We start from the raw sequence: 24,758 nt of genomic DNA, 5'->3' as shown, positions 1-24,758 counted from the left end.
TAAATAAACTTTTTGTTTTCTTTTTAAAGAAAAGATGCAAAAGTATACTGACTGAATATTAATGTTTCATGAAGGCTTCTTGAACCTTTTTTATTCTTCATGACGAGACAAATATGTGTTTTTCCATTGTTTTCCTCACATAAATATGGAAATCCATTTTGCCCATCTAACGCATCGCCCTCCACCAACAGGATGTCTTCCACCGCCTGTATCTCATCTACACCATCGGTTACTCCATCTCTCTGGGATCCCTCATGGTCGCTGTCGTCATCCTGGGGTATTTCCGGTGAGCTAAACGACGTCTTCTGAATTTCTTTCAATCGATTCTTTGACCTACAGATTCTTCCAGGAGAATAATTTACATCCACAGCCTGGACTCTAGGTTAGAGCTCTTGCAGCAGGGATCCCAACGGAGTGGAAAGGACCGATTCCTTACCATGTGGTCAACATACCGTGTAGCCGAATGCAATTTAATATGAAGACCCATGCATTTTTTTATCAGGAAACCATGCAATTATTGGTAGCTGTATAAGCAAGCAATGCAGTATACTTTCGCAACAACATGAAGCGTGCACACTCGATCAAACATAACCTTTGGCTTCTACTTTGACTTTTAACAGACTAGCTTGGTTGCCTCCTGGCCTGCAGCAGCGGATGCTCCTTTATCTGACATTTAGATGCTTTGCTGTTTTCAGTTTCCCATGGAAATCAAAACCAAAGCTTGAAAACAGATTTTTTTTGTTATTCTACCAAGCCCGCAAAGATTATAGCGTTCCCCAGTGACGCAAGATAAAAGGACGTTTTTAGTGACATTTTGTGAAAAGAATATCAATGTGCTGCTTTTTTTTTTTTTGCACGGCTGATTAATGCTTGGCACATTTGTCATTATTTGCTTATTTTGTCGAGTATCAGGATTCGATGTGTCGGCGCTGTTTACCAATGTTCCCTGAAACTTGATTGGCCAAACAGGCAGGCATTCAGACGGCTTTAGAAAACAAACACACACACACACACACACACACACACGCACACATATCCCAACTGGCACCAGAAAAATCTACGAGCCAAATGAGTTTAATAAGTCATCCCAGGGGCCCATCTGACATTCTGGCTCGGTGCTCCGGAGCACTCCAGACATGTCTCCCCTTCAACATGTCAGCTTTTAGACACGAGAGCTCGTAAATGTTTTCCAGGGAGAGAAAAGGGATATTTCACATTAGCAGTTGTGTTCAGAATTTTTCACCAGGGAAATTAAGACTGGATTAGTTTTTCCCTTTATTTTTTTTATTTTTTAAAATCAATAGTTCACTGAGGGGAGCTCGTCAAACGCTCCGCTCATTAATGAGGCTTTTAGAAAAGAAACAAAGTTAATACTGCAAAGCAAAGAGGTAATTATTAAAGTATCAAATTTTTTTTACTCCACATTTCAATTTGACTTGGAATGTTTTCATACATTTTTAATTATATTCTTCAAATCTATTTTTCCGGCGGCCATCGATCCGGCAACCTGATTCCGATGCTGAAGCATTCCCTCGAAGGCCCACGGAGTAAACACTCAGACGGGATGTTTTGGAAGAGCTCTTGACAGACTCACGCTCGTCTGGGAGGATATGTGCACACTTTCTCTCAACACACGCTTGCAATTTAGTTTTTACGGCTCATTCTGAGTCGAGCAATTCAATATTTGTGCGTTTCGAGCCTCGTAATCTCAAGAATGTGTTACAGTCAGCTGGCTCTAATTAGGATGAGTATTATGTGTGTGTGTGTGTGTGTGTCACACACTCACTGACACCATTTCTCCGACCTTCCCGCTCTTGTTTCCTTCTCCCCAGACGTCTGCACTGCACAAGGAACTACATCCACTTGCACCTCTTTGTGTCCTACATGCTGAGAGCCATCAGCATCTTTGTGAAAGATGTCGTGCTTTATTCCGGATCGACTCTAGAGAACACGGAGAGGGTCACGCTGGAAGACCTCAAGTCCATCACGGAGGCTCCGCCTTCCAACAAAACACAGTTCGTAAGTACAGCAACGCGACTCCAGCCTCAGAGAAGAAATTCAAAAAGAGGAGGAAAAACACTCGCTGAACTCAAAAGAGGTTTTTATAATAACTGCATTATTAAAGTAGGGAAAATACGACACAATGAAGGAAATTTGTAGGATGTTTGTGCTTTTATTAAATACTAGTGTGTGTGTGTGGCAAATATCTATCTACACCCTAATGGGCTTTTTACTCAATCTACTGTTTGTATATATCAATAAGAACATCAAGTTTCTGTAACTATATGCAAATCTAAAAGGATATATAACGATTTTTAATTACTGAGCCATATTTATTTCCGACTTTGTTTATAACACCCGGTCCACACCACAACGTTTGCAACAAAGCTTCACTGACGAGATCTTAATTAATCAGCTTTATAATTCAGTTTTATTCCAGAATTAAGAAGAAAACCAGTTTGCCAATGACCCCATGCCAAAAAAAGTAAACCCTGCTGTTGCCCACTCATGCTGAATAGAACACAAAGAGATTAGAAAAGAGAGACTGGACCATTACTAGACTGGTAATCAGTATGGATGAAACGATCTCTGAGCATATATTATCAATAATACTTATTTCCTTATCCTATCGATGGTCTAAGGAAAGAGCTTATTGAGTTGTGTAAATAAATTGGACCTGACTGGAATTGTTTAACCTCTAAAAAAACATCAATTATTTTATACTGTTTGTCGAAGGCACAGTTTTAAGAGACTCTTCTTGAACCCGGGCATTAATTGATTGATGTATTATATTTTCTGTTTTTTTATTACATATGGTTCACTCAATGACTCAATTCAATGAAAGTGTTTTTCACTGCTCTCCAATACGAGTCACCAGGGTCCAGCTGACGTAACATAATACTTGTGTATGTGTGTGTGTGTGTGCTGCAGCTCAATGCTGTGCCACCAGTACTTTCTGCGCTAATTTCTGAGTTCACTATATATGGTGACGGTTATATTTATTTTCTTGACAATTATTGCATATTTATCACGTAAATGGTTGAAGCATTTATGTCATTTCACTTTTAAGAACACACAAAGCCGATCAGCTCGGACAAAACTTTTCATTTTGTAGTATTGTTTTCTTCAAACGCACAAACTGGCAACTAAAGACTCTTTGTTCAAAAGTGGAACAAATCTGAATTTTTTTTTTCATGTGTAAAAATGAAAGCGATGTTACTTTCAAACAAGACACTCAGAATAGATAATGAATCAAGACGATGTGTTTTCAGAGGAAAAGCCGGCTGTGAATAACAAAGACATTCATTTCTTTTTATATTATCAAAATAAATACATTATGTCTTTCCAGATTTTATCTGTCATGATGCATTTTGGTTAAAAACAAATTATATTAAATTGTTCGTTCCCCTAGTTTTTGATTCCCAACCACCCCACCTCATGAGAAATATTCCCTCCTGTGACACCAATATGCAAATACGATTATTATTTTCGGCCTGACATCACCATTTAAATGTGTCCCGATTGGGCGGCACGGCTCGTCTTCACCGGTTCTGAGTCGGCCCGTCATCGGCACGCTGCTCGGAAGGCGGGAAGCCCCCCTCCCTCCGGCGTGTGCCGCTTTGTTATGCTAATATTAATGATTCGCAGCTCCCTAAAGCACATCCTTAAACTAGCTCTTGATTACTTCAAGAAAATGTTTTGGAAGAAAGAAAAAATTACTGTTAATGATTGTTACAACGCTTTGAATTAATTTTTTTTATATGTCAAATACAAAATCTACACGCATACATACTTCCATCCTCACTTTGTTGTGTATTTGTTGTTGTGTATTTTATTCAGTCAATCATTGCAATACGATACAATATTATTCTATATAATATACAAAACAGAGACTAAAAAGGTATAGGTAGAAGCAAAAAATGCTTATATATTCCTATCTTAAATTATTATAATCAAATAAATCAGAAAATTAATATAAAATAAAGAAAAATAATATATACTTTGAATCTGAAGTGCTCCTCTTCTCCATCAATAGTATTTTAAAATACATTATTTGACAAAGATCTGGAAACGTGAGACATCCACGTTGTTCTTTGGCCAGCTGCAGCCGGCGGACTATATTCTATTCTATAATGCATTTGAAATGTGTTTTTTTAATGAATTTTTTGTATCTACTCTCCTCATCCGTGTACAGATTGGCTGCAAAGTGGTCGTGACCTTGTTCTTGTACTTTCTGGCGACCAACTACTACTGGATCCTGGTGGAGGGTCTGTACCTCCACAGCCTCATCTTCATGACCTTCTTCTCCGACAGAAAGTATCTGTGGGGATTCACTCTGATTGGATGGGGTGAGTTTGGCTTCATTTACATTCTCCTTGAACGTGATTACATTGCGATGAGAGTAATCACCACGCAAATACAAATCAAGAAATATGTCAGGGGCTTCATTTATTACGGGAGCCAATGTCAAATCCCTGATACTGTAATAATAAGTGAAATGAATCCCTGCATGAAGATGGGCTTTACAGCTCCTGCATTGTACACACTGTGCGTATAAGTTACGTAAGCACAGCGCATACAATGTGGATGCTGTGCTACCCGGGCTCTACTCTCGATGAGCACATTCTGGAATGAATTTCTAATCGAGATGGCCGTAACTGGAATATGTTTTGTTGTATTTTTTTTCTCCAGGAGTGCCAGCGATGGTCGTGACAGTTTGGGCGACGATGAGAGCCACGTTTGCCGACACCGAGTAAGTGATCTGCACGAATAGGATGAACACTATTCTGGGTAAAAGAATCGATTTTTATAGATGTGGTCTCCTTCAACAAATACATATTCCGCATGTCGGCGTTCTTCGCGACTTCCTGCTCGCCAAACATGCCGGGAACTTTGTTGTTCAAAGAACCGGAGCAAAGCTTGTGGACAGATATGAAAGAAAAGGAGAATTAAAGTGGATTCACCTTCAAAGTAAAGTGCCTCCAACCGACTTGGCCGGCCCTCAACACCCTCTCACCGGCTCCATCTGGAGGCTCCGCATGGGGCCCAAGACTCTGGAGCCGAGAGCTTACCACTGAGCGGCTCTCCGGTAGCGGTCCAGTGGAGAGCCGCTACGGGCTATGCTACTTTTGGTCATGAAAACAAACCGAGCATCATAGATGAGAGGGAGCAGAGGGCCACACGGATAGGACATGTGTATCGTTCTAGGTCGTCTAGGAGTTGAAGACATGTATGAATATTTAGGCAGTGTGTTTTGATATCATCTTGAAGAAAAATGCACAGAAACAAAATAAATATATATATATATATATGTATGTGTATATGCATATATATATTTTTTTCTGTGTATATATATTTATATGTGTGTGTGTATATATATATATGTGTATGTATGGATATATATATGTGTATGTATATACCGTATATATACACTACCGTTCAAAAGTTTGGGGTCATCCAGACAATTTTGTGTCTTCCATGAAAACTCACTTTTATTTATCAAATGAATTGAAAATTAAATAGAAAATATAGTCAAGACATTGACAAGGTTAGAAATAATGATTAATATTTGAAGTATGAATTTTGTTCTTCAAACTTCAAGCTCAAAGGAAGGCCAGTTGTATAGCTTATATCACCAGCATAACTGTTTTCAGCTGTGCACTACCGTTCAAAAGTTTGGGGTCACTTAGAAATGTCTTTATTTTTCAAAGAAAAGCAGTTTTTTCAATAAAGATAACATTAATCAAAACTACACACTATACATTGTTAATGTGGTAAATGACTATTCTAGGTGGAAACTTCTGGTTTCTAATGAAATATCTCCATAGGTGTATAGAGGCCCATTTCCATCAACTATCACTCCAGTGTTCTAATGGTACATTGTGTTTGCTAATCGCCTTAGAAGACTAATATCTGATTAGAAAACCCTTGTGCAATTATGTTAGCACAGCTGAAAACAGTTATGCTGGTGATATAAGCTATACAACTGGCCTTCCTTTGAGCTTGAAGTTTGAAGAACAAAATTAAAACTTCAAATATTAATCATTATTTCTGACCTTGTCAATGTCTTGACTACATTTTCTATTCAATTTGATAACTAAAAGTGAGTTTTCATGGAAGACACGAAATTGTCTGGATGACCCCAAACATTTGAACGGTAGTGTATATATATATATATATATATATTTTGTTATCCTCATTTTGTGCATCGATGGCAGCGGTGCTTGTTGAACCGAGGGATCCTGGAGCATCACATCTGGAGACTTGATCCTCACTTAACTCTTGCTTACCCCCCCGCTGTGTTGTTGTTGATCTGCTGCAGGTGTTGGGACTTAAGTGCAGGCAGTTTGAAGTGGATATACCAAGTGCCTATCCTCGCAGCGATAGTGGTAAGTTTGATACCGGCTGCTGGCCCCTTCTTCCCCGCTGAGTGAGATGACAGTGTTTCACGGCACCTGTGACATAAAACCGGTCTGATAACACCGTGTTATGTTTTTGCACATGCACTCACTGATATCGTTATGCTTCTATTTGTGTCTTCAGGTTAATTTTATGTTATTTCTGAACATCATCAGAGTCTTGGCAACTAAACTGCGAGAAACAAATGCTGGAAGGTGTGACACGAGACAGCAGTACAGGTACCAAGTGACCCGCGTAGTGAGGAAACCGAGATATTAACGCGCAAGACCGGCTCATCCTGCGTACTGTTTTTTTTGTTAAGATGATGCAATGTTTCTGTCACAGAAAACTGTTAAAATCCACGTTGGTGCTGATGCCGCTCTTCGGCGTCCACTACATCATATTCCACGCCATGCCGTACACAGAGGTGTCCGGAGTCCCCTGGCTGATACAGATGCACTACGAGATGCTGTTCAACTCCTTCCAGGTACATCGGCCGCCGGAGAAATGGCCAGGAATGCACATTTAGCCGAGAGGCCCCATTTCAAAATCGGATGATCTGATCAGGATTTTTTACAAGAATGCAGAGTTCATTACAAATTAGAGGAGGGGTCAAATACTCGGGGGTAGGATTTGGATTTGGATTTTGAGGGGATTGCAAATACAGATGCAGGGTGGTGTATACACACTTACAAGGAAAAGATCATTAAGGGGGTGCCGGTTTTGTTGTTGTTGTTTTTTGGAGGGGGGAGGGTATGTGTGTATATGTATGTGTGTATATGTATGCATGTGTGTGTGTGTATATGTGTGCGTGTGTATATGTGTGTGTATATGTATGTATGTGTGTGTGTATGCGTGTGTATATGTATGTGTGTGTGTGTGTGTGTATATGTATGTGTGTGTATATGTATGTGTGTGTGTATGTGTATGTGTGTATGTGTGTGTGTAGGGGTATGTATATGGGTGTATATATATGTTTATGTCTGACAATTTTGTACTTGTTTTATGTTTATATCACTAAACAAATAAAAAAATGTAAGTGAGAAAAGAATGCAGGGTTAACGTGTTTTAGTCACGGACAAGACCCCCGACGTCTCAGGAAAACACTGGAGGGCATCAGCTGCTAGTTGTCGAAATCTTTAATTGTTGGATCTTAATGAAGATAAAGAGGAATTAAGAGATAGCTGATGGTTTATTTTACCGTACTAAAGAAGGTCATGTGACGTGCACATTAAAGACGCATCTTTCTCGACTCCTTTCCAGGGATTCTTGGTTGCAATTATATACTGCTTTTGCAATGGGGAGGTAAGAACTCAGTTGTCATTTTTACACCGTAACTCCTCCGCGACGTCGACGCTCCCACGTGGTCATAAACGCGTCGCTGTCTTCCCAGGTGCAAGCGGAGATCAAAAAGTCCTGGAGCAGGAGGACTCTGGCCCTGGATTTCAAAAGAAAAGCTCGGAGCGGCAGCAACACTTACAGCTACGGACCCATGGTGTCACACACCAGCGTGACCAACGTCACCGCCCGGGGCCCGCTGGCCCTCCACCTCACCACGAGGCTGGGGCCGGTGCCTGCGAACGGGCACAGGAACCTCCCCGGTTACGTGAAGAACGGCTCCGTCTCCGTCTCCGAGAACTCCGGGCCCTCGTCGGGACAGGAGCTCCGCGTTCCCGCCGAGGAGCATTCGGCTCCCGCGCGGCCCGGCGAGAACGAGAAACCCTCGCCCGTGGTGGAGGAGGAGAGGGAGACGGTCATGTGACCTCCATCGGCGACGATCGTGTGAGAGCCTCGGGGGGGTCGAGGGGATATAGCCAGTTATTCCCCTGTGAGCCGGATCGGATCGGATGGGACACAGAGGGCGCTTCGCTTCGGTGAGCCGGGTGACCATCTTTCCCCGAGGGACGAAGGCCCTCTGCATGTTGAAGCAGAAACCCTCTCGTCTTCGCTCGCCAACCACCTGCCGTCAGTGGATGTGTAAAAGGATGGAAACAGACTGCCGTTTTCTTATTTCTTTTCCACTGCCACACACCTGTTGTTATCTTGTTTTCTCTTGTTTTTTGGGGGGGTTTTTTTGGGAGAAAATGTCTGGCGCTCAGCTTTTGGACATAAATCAAACTGGGGGGGGTAGTTACAGAAGTTGCCAGGAACAGCCTTAATCACCAATGTAAAGCCAGGTGGTGTGTGTGTGTGTGTGTGTGTGTTTAGCTTACAGAATAACCAATCCTATTATTTGAGGCATCTGTTCAAGCTTTCTGGCATCGGTATCTCATTAATCCGCATTGAGTTAAATCCACTTCAGTGTAAAGGGAAGGTACTCAGGTAATTTAATGTTTATACTTTCAAAGTAGTTTTAACACGGTCAACATCGCTATGTAATGGGGCTTTTCTTTTTTTTCTCAAATTATTGTACAGTTTCTGCCGTTTAAAAAACAAAACGGCCTTCATGCGTCTGATTACAGATTTCGAAAGAGTTCAAACGAATGTTTCACATTCAAATTTTCTGTCGAGCAAGATGCCAAAGCTGGAATATTTCTTTGAAGACTGTGTAGAGGTGGAGAAGAAATGAATGGAAATATGACAGAAATGGTATCATGTGTTCCCACGCCGTGTTCAAAAGGATGAGACCCCATTTAAAAACACACAAGGCGCAAGAAACCGTCACATATTACGGGGGAATTCCAATAAATTGAGGATTCCACAAAAAAATCTTGTATTCGGATGGATTTCCAAAAGTGACATTCGTGGTGGATATGAAGAAAACCCCAGAAATTAATAGATGATCATTTTTACAGATGGTTCAGTGTTATGCTGCTTTTTAACGTGTATATACAAGTCACAATGTTTACAAAGATCAGAAATACATTCTAATTGTGAGCTAATAGTGTTCATGTGTATGAATATCTTAAAAAGCTATGTTTCAATATGTGTTGTTTTAATGTGTATGTTTACGGAATGTTTGCAATATTTGGTTATGTATATAGTCCAAAACTAAACTTTGATTATATTCGACGGAGGGCATTTGAACACGCGTTTAATGAATCATTCCACAGTGTATTTTATAATCTGTAACTTGCGAGTGCAGGTTCGGCGACAGTATCTTTAATCTGATACCGAAGAGAAACAGCATCATCAACTGTGTTTTAATGAGCACAAGGCAACATTCAACAAATCCATCTTTCTAGAATATTTAGCACATATTATTATTATTGTAAACTTAACCCTCCCATCAGACCTTTTCACCAATCAGATCAGTTGTTGGAGAACCTGGCACACGATTTACTCCGGTTGGATCAAGGTGACCGTGACCCAAGGATCTTAGTCCATTTCCAGGAACCAAGTATCATAGCAAGTTACATAATTGTTTCTGCTGGCTAACTAAGGAGTTCAACCGAAATTATATTATTTTCTCTGACAATATTTTGCAGCATTCCTTTGTATTTTCATCCACAAACTTGTTTACAGGGACAAAAAAAGTCTTGAACGCCGTAAAACCACCCTCTTTCTCCCCCCCAAAAAACAAATATATATATATACATATATATATATATATACACTACCGTTCAAAAGTTTGGGGTAACTTAGAAATGTCTTTATTTTTCAAAGAAAAGCACTGTTTTTTCAATAAAGATAACATTAATCAAAAATACACACTATACATTGTTAATGTGGTAAATGACTATTCTAGGTGGAAACGTCTGGTTTCTAATGAAATATCTCCATAGGTGTATAGAGGCCCATTTCCATCAACTATCACTCCAGTGTTCTAATGGTACATTGTGTTTGCTAATCGCCTTAGAAGACTAATATCTGATTAGAAAACCCTTGTGCAATTATGTTAGCACAGCTGAAAACAGTTATGCTGGTGATATAAGCTATACAACTGGCCTTCCTTTGAGCTTGAAGTTTGAAGAACAAAATTAATACTTCAAATATTAATCATTATTTCTAACCTTGTCAATGTCTTGACTATATTTTCTATTCAATTTTCAATTCATTTGATAAATAAAAGTGAGTTTTCATGGAAGACACGAACGGTAGTGTATATATATATATTCTACTGGTAGTAAGTGTAGGAAAATGTCAAGATAAAAGTGTTAAAATAGAGCAGCCACACAGATTTATTTAAATTCTCCGTTTCATGTAAACAATAGTGGGGCACAACACTCAGCAGCTTGGTAACAATAGACCGAGACCTTTTTTTATTATTAAAGGCCGTTCTGCTGTTCGGCTTGGATTTGTAGATGTAACTTGTTAACTTTATAGATCCAATTCAACTAAATTGAATTTGACCTCGCATCATTACAAATATGTGACCGAAGCCAGACGTGCTCGTATGTACGAAGCGTTGTCCCACATTCCTTTACGTTCCACCCTCTGATGCTCGTCTTCATCCCTCCTGCTGTTGTGTTCTTTTGGTGACTCCACACTGACGAAATGAAGCTCCCAAATCCCTCATACACAGTTTTTTCCCCCATCAGATCTATGAAGATGTGAGCGAAGATTAAAGCCTGCACACAAGTCAAGCCAGCATATTTATACAGCATCTAAATAAGCACAGTGCATGCACTAAAAAAAAATCATATTTTTTAACAACTTTACAAACTGTCTCCACTGTTTCCCCATGAAGCAGATATGTATGGGACAGCAAGTCTTGTAATATTCTATATTAATCTCATTAACAAATCTAATGAAAATACAAAAACTAACAAACTGCCAGAAAGTGGTGTCTGATATAGTAAATACTCACGAGCACAGAAAATATGTAATTAATAATCAATGAACATATGCTATAAGCGGCCGTGCCCTGCTGTTTATTGAACATTATTTAGACTGCATGAAGCTGTTTTTAACGATTGAGTTTTTAAATGAGAGACAAAGACACTGATGGACTAACACATCGATGGTTTGGGTCTTTTCATGGCATTTATTGGCGAAATATACAAAATATAGAACGACATTCATCTCATAATAACAATTAGCAGTGGAATTGTAAGAAATGCATTTTGGCCCTTCGGTGACCCCAGTTGAACATCTCCATGGGGGTCAGTCGGCATGTCGTGCGTTGACTACGACGATCCTTACAGGTTGCTGCAACGAGGAAACGACGAGAGGCGGAAAAAAACTTCCGATATTTCAGTGTATCTCAAAATATATTTTTTCAAAGCAGCCATCTATTGCATCTCTTACAACTCTATTTAATTCAATCTGACATTTTCACTCATTGCCCCCTTTCAAGTAAACACTTTGTTCCTTTTGTTTGAGACGGATATTATCAATTTTAAAAAAGGCGGCTAGTGTCGGAGCATAAAAATATTCCATTTAAAAGAAGAAAAAAACATTGAACATTATATTTGAGCACTTTATTACCTTATAATATAGTATTTTTTATCTGATTGTATCATGTAAAAATGATTGTGTTTTGGAATTAAGTTTTACTATACGGCCAATAATCATAGATGTTGTAATGCTGTAGTTGGTTACCTCTCATTGAAGTATAAAATGTGTTTGGTTGTCTTTTATTTATCTCGAAATGTTCTCAGTGGAGTCGGCGTTGGTCTTCATGCTTTAGGTGCAATGTGTGTGTTTGCGAAGACGTGTCTCGCCTACTCATCACTCTGATTTAGGTACGTTGTAGATATATACGTGTAAACTGGGAATAAAATAAGAATATGTTTTCTGGTCTCATGTTCATCAGTGAATTGTGAATAAATCAGTAATTTTATTGTACTCTGATTTTCTTGCGACTTTCATGATTCTTATAGACATATTATAGATAAAATAAATTATAGAAATATAGACTACATATATATTGATGCATTTTTTTATTTCAAATATAATATACAAATTTCATTTTAGAAAAAAAGGTGTGCAAAAGGCCTGCAGAGAACAATATGAGTTGATCTTTGGGTTCACTTTTGAGCTTTCTTGGCTCCTCCTTTAGCCCCCGCTTTGCCTCCTTTATCTCCTTTTCCTCCTTTATCCTCTTTGCCTCCTTTCTCCCCCTTGTCCCCTTTCTCCCCCTTGTCCCCCTTCTCCCCAGACTTCTTCCCTTTCCCTTCACCAGCTTCTTTACCGGATGCTCCCTTTTCGCCCTTCTTTGATGGCGCCTCCTCCTTTTCATCTCCTTTCCCTTGTTTGGCACCCTTGCCCTCTTTCTTGCCCTCTTTGGTCTTCTTCGCTCCTTTATCAGCATCCACTTTACCAGAGACTGTTGGCACCTCCTCTTTCTCTTCTACCTTTGCAGCTGCAGGGGAACAAAAGAAATAAAAAGGTTACAAATAAAGGGTGACGGCTGCGTGGCAGCATCAGGTACCATGGAGGTCCTCTCTGTGCTAATTGGAAAGGAGAATTTAATCCTGCAGCGTGGCGCGCTGAGTAGGTTGCATGTAATGATAAAGGCACATCTGCTTCTCTCTAATAAGCATGCTTTCTTTTTTTATGGGATTGTTTGATGCGATGCACTTTGTGGTGGAGAGTTGGAGATCAAAGGATGCACTCAGCCAACACAATGAGTGAGGATTAATATCTTCTTTAAAGTATAGATTGAGATTGGAAAGGTACATTTCATACATTAATATTCACAATAAACTGCTCTGGACTTGAAGGAGTAGTTTGACAATAAGGGTCGCTTTATTGTTGAGAGTGAGATGAGAAGAGATCTTACTTTCATGTCGGAATGAAAATATAACTTTTTTTAATATGGAGCTAGCTATAGCGGACACTTAGCGTAGTTTAGCATAAAGAAAACACAGTGGGAAGATAGCTAATCTAGCTAGGTCCAAAAGTAACACAATCAGCTCAAGCTAATTTACATCTCATTTGTTGCTTTGGTATAAAAGTGTAAAGATGAAAGAAATAATGCAGCACAACTTCCTGTAAAACCGCAATTGGTGGTTTTTACACTTGGTTTTGTGTACTTTTTTTTAAATGAACAAGCCACAGCATGTTAGTGAGCTTTTCAGACGCTGGTTGGTAGATGTTGTGACCTTCGGACAGAGCAAAGCTAGCTTCCGGGCCCGTTTCCAGTCTTTGTGCTAAGCTAAGCTAACTAGCTGCTAGTTGTAGTTACACATTTAACAGACAAACACATGAGAACGGCGTTGGTTTTTCTTAACATCAAATCTCTGGAAGGAATTAAGCATATTCAAAATATCAAACTTTTAAAATATATATTTTACAATATCTCTAAGATATCCCCAAACATGTGAGATAGTAAGAGGTTGCCTGCATGTGGAGATACATTTTCAAAAGATGTCCAACTTTAGACGCACACATTGTAAAGCCCTCTGAGGAAAATATGACATTTTTGCTATTGGGCTTTACAAAATAAACTGAATTGACCAAATTCCTTTTTTCCCGCAAATCCGCCACTCGTCAGTCGGCGTGCCGAGAACCTCAAACGACCTTTTCCTCGCTGCCACGTTCAGCGCTGCATCGTACACACATGTGAGAAATGTGTTTGGGTTGTTCACAACAACAACAACAACTGTAGCGGGTCTCACTAGACTTCCTTCTCTTTGTTCTGTGGAAGCAGTGGATCTGGCGAGAGTTAACGGCGCATGAGAAGATTGATTGATAGCTCCATCTTTTCAGACTGATATAATTAAATGTTTGTGAGTGCTTGTGAGGGAGCTGGGGACCGAGGGATGAAAGGAAGAGGCTGGGCCTGGAACTTGCAGCAGATATTGAGTGTGGAACTGGAAAGCTTTCCTTTCCGCCTATTTATTTTCGTCCCCGATGCTTTTAACGGCTCGATACGAACAGGGCCGAGAAGATCTCAGTGGACAATTGAGAGAGATTCTTTCAACACGTAAACTCGATTTTACAAGCTGCTGCTAGCTGAAAAATATATTCCTGCACGTATTAACAAAGATACCAGTTGGCGTGTCTTGATCCCCGTTTGCAATATTTAATTTGATGCTAAATGACATGTTGTGATGTTGCAACTGATTGCTTGCATCAGTGTATTCTGTCTTTGTATAATCCAGCTCTTCTAACAGTTTAGCTCCACACCTTCCTTTTTTTAGTTGTTTTCATCCTGTCTGCATGTTTCACTAGAACTATCAAGTCATTCCAGATCCTGCTTCCCATCTCGTTAGTCCAACTCTCTTCACCTGTTCTCTCGCCTGCCTCTGGCCACTCCCACCTCATCAGTCTCATTCCCTTCACCTGGGCCTCATGCCCGTCTCACCTGTTGCCCGTTCCCTCGTTAGTCCCTGTCTACTGAGCTCCCCTCACTTGCTCTTGTCCTCTGCCAGATTGTTTTGTGGTTTTCCCCTACCAAGCCCTCGTGCATTACATATTGTGCCCATATATTTCTTAGTGTTATATTCCTGATTATTCTCTGAGTAAAGCATCATTTGCAGTTCTGTCTCCTGAGTCGTGCTATTGGGTTCATACTAATCGTTCCGTGACAGCTCTCATTTAAAAAGAAAAGAAAATTGCGACAGTTTCTATTAAGGAATTTAATTTTACATTAAAAATGTGTTCCAACATTCACGGACGCTACATTTCCTCTAGATTCTCTGCACGTGGTCATTTGGTTTATTGGATATTTTTACATATTTCATATCAGTGTCACCTAAGCATGACATAATGGGGGGGAAAAGCATACATATGCATATTGGCTTTACATTTCTATTGCCCTCCACATTAGTTAATCCAGAAGCAGCCTTTACACTCTGGTTACTTTCATGTTCTGAATATGTTAATCCTCATTTTATTACGGCTGCAGTCAGTGTTCCTTCCCTTCGGCCGCTCTCCCAGAGCGGTTGATTAGTCATGTGTTAATGAAAGAGGAGTTAACATATTAGATCATCTCTCTACCACACTGGAGATTAAGGAGATATGGATGCTCTCACGGTAGCTCCAACAAGACCGATGTCACTCCCTATTTGTCACCAGGCAACGCACCAAATTCCTCAGGGACATTAAGAGAGAAAGAGTGAAAGACCAGAAGAGAGAAGAGATCAGTGTTGTTGACATCTTTGATCATATTTAATGAACACTAACGGGAGATAGTGTGAATGATTTGCTTTATTCAAAGCGTGAGCAGGCAGGTAGAAACACACAAACCGCATGCTGCATGCACTACAACTTTCCCTACTTGCAGTGTTGGTATTATTAGTTATCAAAGTCATATTGCTCTTGACGTTTTCATGCACATATGCATGAAGCAAATAATGACATCGCATTGAGAAGATCTTAAGAGAGCAGACGACCTCAAAAAAGTACAAAATTGTAAACTACAAAAAGGCCAGCTGCACAAAAGTAATTAAATATGCAAAAGAAGAACATTAAAAGTCGTATGTTATGCTGCACCACAAAACAACATTTGAACAATTCAAATTGTACTCATACATTTCACAAGTCGTGTGCTTGAGATGATGCATTTGTGTTTGCTTGAATTTCTGTTGCAGCAATAGATTTAAGGAAGACCAGAGAGGTGGCTGTTGTATGAAGAGGACCTTTTAGGGTGGCCACCCGTGTGTATTTTAAAGTCACTTAGCCAGGAGGAGAGTCTGAAAAGAAGACAAGAGCAGAAGAAAAGGTGGTGGAGGAGGAGGGGGGAAATCAGCCTGTCTCAGGCAAGCTGAGGGAGCCGGGTTGCTCCTCGCTGACCCTAACTGCTGAGGGCTGGCTGTTGAGAGCACTTTGACTTTGGACCTGCTCAGAGACTGTCTCTACTGCAGGAGCACCTGTGGCGGCTGGAAGAAAAACAGCGAGGAAGAGGAAGAGAGGAGGAGAGGTGAGGAGAAAAAAAGAAGAGGAGAGGAAGTTTACTTCAAGGGAGTAGACGACAGAGCAGAATAATCGAAGTGCAGCAAGTCGTGTGAGGTGAAAGGGAGAGAGAATAAAGATTTAGGAAATCATACTGCCCTTGGAAATGTGTTGGGGTTGATTAAAGAGAAACGTGCCTATCTGTCTGCATAAGTCCCGCCCCCACATGCTTTATTAGCTCCCTCGGCTGAGAGGTCGAGGTCCTGCCGAGTAGGCGTTTCCAGTGAGTGACAAATATTCGCGTAAATAATTGTTGAAGAGACGCAGTGAGAATTGCACGGTGGCAGCAACTTTGACCGTTGCACAGAAAGCTTTAAAAATAGCCGCATGACACAAAGACGTTTATTCTAGGCTTTATGAATCCATGAGTTGTCTTTATTTACACTCACTGTCATCGGGACAGGATTGGTAGGGGAGCCCAAAGATGATAGATGTGGTAAGCCGGACTGGGCCAGAATGACTGGGTCAATTTTTTTGTCCCAGTCCAGCCTTGCTGGTTTCCTTAATTATATAGTAAGACTACAGCAGCAAAGACCTTTTGTGTAAAGCAATCCCAGATGGGATGTATTGTACGCCAAGTGGTTTATTGTTGTCACAAGACTTACCGTTTTCCAACATTTATCTCACATTCTCTCATTTGGAGCTACTGTGTGAAGCTTTAAAAGGTTTAACAGTCTAAGAAGAAAAACAAGAAAACAGCTCCAACAAGAGGAGCTTGTGTATCTCAACTTCCGCATTTTACTAAATAAATAATGAATATATATCAGAGAGAGGTACTTACATCCTGGGATCTCGGTCAGCTCATTCAGAGGTGGCACTGTCTCTAATGTGTCGGCGTATACTTTGGCGGCCAGTCTCTGCGCGTGCCGGGCCTCGATTTCCTTTTTGGTTCTCGGGATTCGACATTTGAACATACAACATAGTGTGATAACTGAAGAAAAAAGGAAGAAGAAGAAGAGGGTTGGGGCGGGACACAGTTGGTTTATTTAAACAGCACATGACAGTAATTACCTTCGCATTGAAAATGCGGAAGGTAATGTTTTGATCGCCGTGTATTTATTTATTTATTTGTATGCGTGTTATTTGCATAACAAAAAAGTTTTAAACCGAATCGCATGAAATTTGGTGGGATGATTGGTTATTATCCGGGGACCATTTGATTAGATTTCGGGATCAATCGGGTCAAAGGTCAAGGTCATGGATAGGTCAAAATCTTCTTTTTACCATAGCACGGTCAATTGTTATCCAATTGGCATGCAACTAATGCCAAAATGTTCATAATTCAATGCCCAATCTTGTGATATGCGAAGGTATGCGCTCTACCGAGTGCCCGTTCTAGTTGCAACATGGTATAGGCCTAAACTATGAGCACACTAATTATCAAGCCAATAGGAGAGTGAACATGCTCAACATCAGCCGTCAGCGTGGTCGGCATGCACGCAAGTTATCATGCTGATGTCAGCGTTTATTATTATAAGGCACCGTCGCGCCTCAGTACAGATAGACGGAGCCGCTAACATGGCTGCAGAGTTGTTAAGACGCATGTATTGGTGTCATTTTGGTGAACTGGCCCTTTAAGAAAAGATGAGTCCAAAGCAGAAAGTGTCCCAGATACACAATCTGTACAATCTGGGAGTTTGTCTTCCGTCATTTTACAGTTGCTGCTTGTATGACTCACGGATGTGATCTCTGGCTTTCCCGAAATAATGTTATTGTAATCACACTGTGCTTGATAATCACACCGCGGACGCATAATTGCCATGCCTCAACATCTTTGACCAGCTGTTATTTCTCAGGCCTGAAGTCTATTAGAAGAACGGTTTGTGAAGGCGTCCACAAAGTGATTTCATACTTACTAATCGCTAAAACAAATATGGAAAAGATGGCGATGACCTGCCATAAGCGTAGCCCCCAGAAGACGACCGACTCTGAGGTGATGGGGTCCGGCTTCTTCGGGGGATCTGTGGGCAAAAGCTGTGGGAGGGAAAAAAGAGACATTGATTGTTTCTCTGCACAAATCCAATAAACCTTCCCTCATAAACATCTTTACGTCAGGCAGCAAACCTCAAGGAGTACGTGTGATCTTGGAGTAACTCAAGCTTCAGGACCTCGACATCACCCTCGGGCGAAGTAATGTCCTTTGTACATTATATTCTTCTACATTAGATACTTCTGCGAATCAATGCAGATGTAATTGGTCCTTTGCTAATACATGTGGCAAAACTAAACCTGCATCCCAATTTCCCAATGCAGATTTGTCCTATTTTTAGATGTTTATCCTCTATTTCCTTCTACTAATCTTCCTTGATTCGTCCCCTAAGGACCTTCTTAGAAAAACAAGAACTTACCTGAGCAAGAATATTCAACCCTGTCGTTGGATATCAAACCAACCAAACTAACCGACATGCTTAAATATGTCATACATGTGGATACATGAGGATTTAACACGAGGTAACTTGAGTTGATATTGTTTCAGCACCAATTTCTGAAGATATACAAAATATATATATATTAGTGCTGTGAAAAATAACGCGTTAACTCAGTTAATTCAATTACAGGTTTAACTAGTTTTGTTTTTTTAACGCATTTAACGCATGCGCAGAATGAGCTTCCAATCCGTCTGTTGTTGGTCGTCGGGACGAAAAAAAAGTCACTTGCAAAATGAGCTTCCAATCCACCACTTCAATCTGAACTCTGTCCGCTCTCATGCAGACGGTCTGTTCATCGGTAATGATCCTTCCGCAGGTTCACCTACGGAAACCTTGTGACGACTTTTACTTCCTGTAGATCAGGGTCTCAACACGTCGATCGCGACCTGCCAGTCGATCGCGGCGTAGTGTTGGTAGATCGCATGACATTAAAAAGATTGGCCCGCCCCCTGACATGTTCTCTATAGCACGTCTTTGTTCTTTTATTAAACTAAACGTCTGTTGTTGATCGTATCTCCACAGCAGCATGTCATTTCTGTCTCTTCGCGTTGCGTTAACACTTATCGATCTCCGTCTCGCGCGCCACAGAGTCAATCTGTCCACCTGTCCGGGCCGGTGAGGTTTCAGCTTTGCAGCGGTGTCCCCGCCGTCCCTTTCATCACGGCCCAGTTCATGAAGAAAACCCACAGTCAGTTTGCCTCAGCAGCTGCTAGAGGAAGACTAGAGGCCTTTAGATTGTATCATGGTGGAGTTATGGTTGACAAACAAGAGAAAAATGTTCTGTTTAACCCTCCTGTTACCTTTACTTTACTAACATATTTTACCCGCGGGGTCAATTTGACCCCAGCAATTAAAACCTCCAGAAAATTATTAGAATTAATATTGCTTCCCAAGTTTAAGTGTGAGGTACTTTATGTTTGTTTGTTGACTACCTAAATAGCCCTTTAAATAAATAAAAAAGTTGATATTTCTGATATGTTTGACACAGTGAAAAACAGCCTGGGGTCAAATTGACCCCAAAGAACACCGACATTAAACATTGAATGGGGTCAAATTGACCCGAAAGGTAACAAGAGGGTTAAACATTCTGTTTAGGATGAAGATGTATTAATGTTCCATATGGAGAAAACTGCTAAATAACTGCTGAGTTGCAGCACCATTGTATAGAAGAATGTATAAATGTATATATCCGTCTTTTGTCATAAATCTCTATGTTCTCACAAAATATACCGAGAATATCGGTAATATGTGATTAATCATGATTAATCCACAAAAACCTGTGATTAATCCGATTAAAAATGTTAATCGTTTCACAGCCCTAATATATATATATATAATATATCTATATATAAATATTGCATTTGGCAACTGTCCTTATGACATTTGAAAGGCCACATGAAATTCCAAGAAGTCCAAAAAACCGTAGGTAAGCAAGTGTCTGGACCAGCGTGTGAATTTTTAATTTTTGTCACGCAAAACCTCATGAAGTGTATGAAAAATATCATTTCTGAATGTTGAGCTTTTGGATCTCATCGTAACATCTGCAGATTATTTTTGACTTTCGCACAAACTCAAAGAAAAGTTGTCCTCAAATGATAATAAAATACTTTACATCAACTGTTCAATTTCACCACGTAATGGTGCAGCAAATGTAATAAGGGTCGATCTTCTGATGCATCGCTTCAGAATAGAGTTTCCAAAACTACCATGTAACGTAGATATACAATGTGACCATATAGATATAAAAGAACCATTTGAAGTCATCTAAAGGGCACTAATTCCTTAATTTCTTAATTGCATAGCCAATCTTTTTTTCTTCTTCTCTGCAGCGCAATTCCAGGATTCATCTAACTTTATTGATATGGTTAACGTATACATTGAACTTACTATTTATTTAATTATTTAGATGTATGACAGTTAACTGAACTGACACAGTTCCGAACAGAAAGTGTTTTTCTCCAAGGCATTGGCAAAAAAAATGTAAAAATGAAAAAAGCCTCCAGGTCTTTATTATTTCTTCCACCAAGAAAAACAACAACAGCGCCATAGTCTGTGGGTTTTTTGTGTGGCGCTCTCCCCCTGAGTCTCCCGTAGATCTATAAACATGAAACTGTGCAGCCGGAGTCACAAACTACTTTTCCTGCTTTTTCCAGCATCAGTTCCCCCGATAGAGAGAATCCTCCCTTCCTACTGGGCATCGATTGCGTGACTGGACGTTACATGGTAGTTATGGAAACTCTATACTTTCGTCCATAAAGCGATAAGCGATGGATCAGAAAATGGACCCTTATTACATTTGCTGCACCATTACGTGGTGAAATTGAACAGTTGATGTGAACACTACCGGTCAGAGGCTCTGGAGGAGGTAGATGTAAGTGAATCATTTTGCTTTTTGGTAGAAATGAACGAAAATACCTCAAACAATCTCCCGGCTAAGGTTGACCAAGGACATTGCATGGACCGTGAAGTATTTTATTATCAATTAAGGACAACTTTTCTTTGAGTTTGTGTGAAAGTCAAAAATAATCGGCCGATGTTACGATAAGCATTAGAATTTGCGTCGTTTCCAATGATCTTCACGTGCTTTCTCCGTGGTGCCGTGTGAGACTCTCAGCTAGAACAACAGGTCTGTTTGCCCTGGCGCTGTCCGGCAGGCCCGACTTGGGGCTCATAGGCAAGCCGTGTTCAGAGCTGGAACAAGGGAGCTGCAGACAAAAACAGCGCTTGTGCAACTCCCACGGACGGATTAGCTCTGATGGGGATATTTAGCGCAGCTCTTAAAGAATTATTTTGTTTTTCAAGAGCGATTATGTAATGCTGAGTCCTTTTTCCTCTGGGGCAATTTCACGGGGCAGGACGAGCCTCAAGTTTACTTCAGTTTTGAAAGAAACAACTCAACATCAGCCGGAGTGGTGATCGGTGTTCGTGCGGTCGCTGGGTCACTCCGGCCTTCGACCGAGTGGACGAGATCCAAAAGCTCAAAATTCAGAAATTATATTTTTCATACTCGAGGAGTTTTTGCGTGACAAAAAAAACTAAAAATTCACACGCTGGTACAGACACTTGCTTACCTACGTTTTTTTGGACTTCTTCAGAATTTCAGGTGGCCTTTCAAATGTCATAAGGACAGTTGCCACATGCAATATATATCTTTTTTATCTTCAGAAATTGGTGCTGAAACAATATCACCTCAAGTTACCTCGTGTTAATCCTCATGTATCCACATGTATGACATATTTAAGCATGTCGGTTAGTTTGGTTGGTTTGATATCCAACGACAAATTGGCTATGCAATTCAGAAATTAAGGAATTAGTGCCCTTTAGATGACTTCAAATGGTTCTTTTATATCTATATGGTCACATTGTATATCTACGTTACATGGTAGTTTTGGAAACTCTATACTTTAGCGAGAAGCGATGCATCAGAAGATGGACCCTTATTACATTTGCTGCACCATTACGTGGTGAAATTGAACAGTTGATGTAAAGTATTTTATTATCATTTGAGGACAACTTTTCTTTGAGTTTGTGCGAAAGTCAAAAATAATCTGCAGATGTTACGATGAGATCCAAAAGCTCAACATTCAGAAATGATATTTTTCATGCACTTCATGAGGTTTTGCGTCACAAAAATTAAAAATTCACATGCTGGTCCAGACACTTGCTGACCTACGGTTTTTTGGACTTCTTCGGAATTTCATGTGGCCTTTCAAATGTCATAAGGACAGTTGCCAAATGCAATATTTATATATAGATATATATATATATAAACATTTTGTATATCTTCAGAAATTGGTGCTGAAACAATATCAACTCAAGTTACCTTGTGTTAATCCTCATGTATCCACATGTATGACATATTTCGGTTAGTTTGGTTGGTTTGATATCCAACGACAGGGTTGAATATTCTTGATCAGGTAAATTCTTGTTTTTCTAAGAAGGTCCTTAGTCGACTAATCAAGGAAGATTAGTATCAGGAAATAGAGGATAAACATCTAAAAATAGGACAAATCTGCATTGGGATGCATGTTTAGTTACAGTATGTCACATGTATTACTAAAGGACCAAATACAATTGCATTTATTCACAGAAGGAAATAATGTACAAAGGATATATGCAATTGTATATGCCTAGTATTTAGAAGTTTTTTTGAAAATTTATATTTCTTTCTATTGATTTATTGTAATATGACACAATATTGTTTTCATATGTTGTCCTTTCTGTGTTGTTCTCCACAGTGTACTCAAGGTAGTAAGTTGGCTATTTTTCAAGAGCACAATTATTTTAATAGAGAACATGGATTTCAGCTGCTTGTATTTTGTATTCTTATATAGCAATCATATTCTCTTCAGCCAAGAAGCATAAAAACAACTTGACGTACCGGGACGTCCTCCTCCTCCTCCTCCTCCTCCTCCCCCTCCTCCTGTTTGTGTAAACACATGTGGCTCAACTATTCATGAAGGACATAATATACCAGGTCTCTCCCTAATATCCTCTCACTCCTCATTATTAAGTAACACAAGAAACAACTCTGTTGACTAAACAATAACAACAACGCCTCTTTTTACGCTGCATCCGTCACAGAGAAACCCTCAGGATATATTCACGAGGAGGACCTGAGGAGGACGTGGTGGTGTGTCGGGCTCTTACCTCGGGATCCGGGACCTGGGAGGACACGGAGGACAAGCAGTGGGACAGCAGCAGCGCTCCCCAGCCCCGCAGCAGGAGCCGAGGTGGACGTCCGGGCTGATCCCCAACCATCCTCTCCTCCTCTTTCTGCCCGCAGCCACCCTGCCCCCTATCTCCCTCTTCCTCTCTTCTTCTTCTTCTTCTTTCTCCCTGGCGCCGTATATATAGAGGACAGGACCACAATGGCCGGCAGTCACCGCTTGCAGGCAGCCCAAAGCGCCTCCACCGCGGTGCAGGGAGCCAACCCTGCAGTTATAGGGTGCATTAATTAATCAATAGACATGGTGTGGTTTACAGCCAGCTCATCCTGCTGGGGACAGGCAGTGAACACGGTGTGTGTGTGGTGGGGGGGATGGGCAGTACAGTTAGCCATGAGGTTGTCCATCAGTGTTGCCAGGTCCGCGGTTTTCCCGCGGAATTGGGCTACTTTTGAAGTGTTGCCGCGGGTTGAATTTTTTGTCCGCTGGTTCGGGTAGACCTATTTTGCATGCAAATTACATGAATATCTTTAAATAAAAATCCATATTTTAAATGAAATAATTTATTTATACCCAAATCCTACCAAACTGACTCCAGATCAGCACGTACACACATTTTATTTATGATAATATACTGTATCTAATTACACAAGGCCATTTTAGGACCTAGGTGAAATAACTCTTTTGGGAAAACCGCTTTTAATGCTGGCATACTAAACATTTGGTGTTACTTTGTAGATATTACAATACATTTGGCAATGATAGCAATGCTGTTGGACTTTAAAAGCAGTGTATATGGTTTGGCACGGGCATATTTTGAGTTCTGATATTGGGCTTGTTTTTGGGCTGGTTTTATTGGCCATTGGGCTGGTTTTGTCACACAGACCTGGCAACCCAACTTGTCCTGCGCAGGACCGTGAAGCGAGCGGCGGCGAGCGTCATCAAGTTTATTGCCTCAGCATCTGTGAGCGTAGAAATGCTCACAGTCGACTCTGTCTCGCCACTTTGAGCGTGGCAGAAGGCGAAGAGCCAGAGGGGCTGTGGAATCCAACGGTTCCTTTATTCATCCACCCAAGAAGAGAAAAAACGTGGTCGAGTCAGATTTGATTTTTAGAATGATTCAGAAATAAAAATGAAGGTGCTCTTTTTTGTATTTGTTTGTCACTTTGGTGTGCATGGTAGCCTATGAGGCTGCTTTCAGTGAAAGAGAGGAGAAACTAGCAGAAACAAGCTAGATAGAAGAGAAATAAACCTTCACTAGCACTTAAATAGCACTTTGTATTTTGGCTTTCTGGATTCTTGTTGTTGTGAGTTGTTACTCTCAGAGTTGAAAGCACTTATTGTCAGTCGCTTTGAATAAAAGCGTCAGCTAAATGAAATGAAATGTAGATCTAAAAACCAAGCCCAGCGCTCTTTCTCAATGAAAGTATTAGTAGCTACAAAAGTTGCTAAATCTAGCTAGAAAGGAGGCGAGTAGGCA

At 40.5% G+C, this 24,758-nt stretch overlaps 2 protein-coding genes across 2 annotated transcripts in view; one reads left to right on the top strand and one right to left on the bottom strand.

Moving 5' to 3' along the window:
- The window catches only part of pth1r (parathyroid hormone 1 receptor), a 45,328-nt gene extending 37,167 nt beyond the window's left edge, over positions 1 to 8,161 (top strand). Inside the window, exons 5-13 of the mRNA XM_056421721.1 lie at positions 192 to 286; positions 1,833 to 2,019; positions 4,196 to 4,349; positions 4,693 to 4,753; positions 6,323 to 6,389; positions 6,544 to 6,638; positions 6,745 to 6,886; positions 7,663 to 7,704; positions 7,793 to 8,161. Coding sequence (XP_056277696.1) covers positions 192 to 286; positions 1,833 to 2,019; positions 4,196 to 4,349; positions 4,693 to 4,753; positions 6,323 to 6,389; positions 6,544 to 6,638; positions 6,745 to 6,886; positions 7,663 to 7,704; positions 7,793 to 8,161 — 1,212 coding nt within the window. The remainder of the gene's footprint in view (positions 1 to 191; positions 287 to 1,832; positions 2,020 to 4,195; positions 4,350 to 4,692; positions 4,754 to 6,322; positions 6,390 to 6,543; positions 6,639 to 6,744; positions 6,887 to 7,662; positions 7,705 to 7,792) is intronic.
- A 4,150-nt stretch (positions 8,162 to 12,311) lies between these two features.
- On the bottom strand, positions 12,312 to 23,372 carry tmie (transmembrane inner ear). Its single transcript, XM_056421536.1, has 4 exons — positions 23,262 to 23,372; positions 18,039 to 18,156; positions 16,964 to 17,113; positions 12,312 to 12,646 (listed from the first exon to the last, which is right to left on the bottom strand). The coding sequence occupies exons 1-4, from the start codon at positions 23,370 to 23,372 to the stop codon at positions 12,312 to 12,314; spliced, it is 714 nt and encodes a 237-aa protein (XP_056277511.1).
- Positions 23,373 to 24,758: the final 1,386 nt, after the last annotated feature.

The sequence above is a fragment of the Pseudoliparis swirei genome, chromosome 8 (genome assembly GCF_029220125.1).
Source record: "Pseudoliparis swirei isolate HS2019 ecotype Mariana Trench chromosome 8, NWPU_hadal_v1, whole genome shotgun sequence".
NCBI lineage: Eukaryota > Metazoa > Chordata > Actinopteri > Perciformes > Liparidae > Pseudoliparis > Pseudoliparis swirei.
This window is presented reverse-complemented; position numbering and strand designations above follow the sequence as displayed.

Bases quoted from the DNA above. Each gene is read 5' to 3' on its own strand.
- tmie (XM_056421536.1), bottom strand. From the start codon at position 23,372: ATGGTTGGGGATCAGCCCGGACGTCCACCTCGGCTCCTGCTGCGGGGC. The intron at 18,157-23,261 runs GTAAGAGCCCGA...TCCCTCCCACAG, and splicing joins CCCAGGTCCCGGATCCCGAG to CTTTTGCCCACAGATCCCCC. The intron at 17,114-18,038 runs GTAAGTATGAAA...TTTTTTCTTCAG, and splicing joins CATATTTGTTTTAGCGATTA to TTATCACACTATGTTGTATG.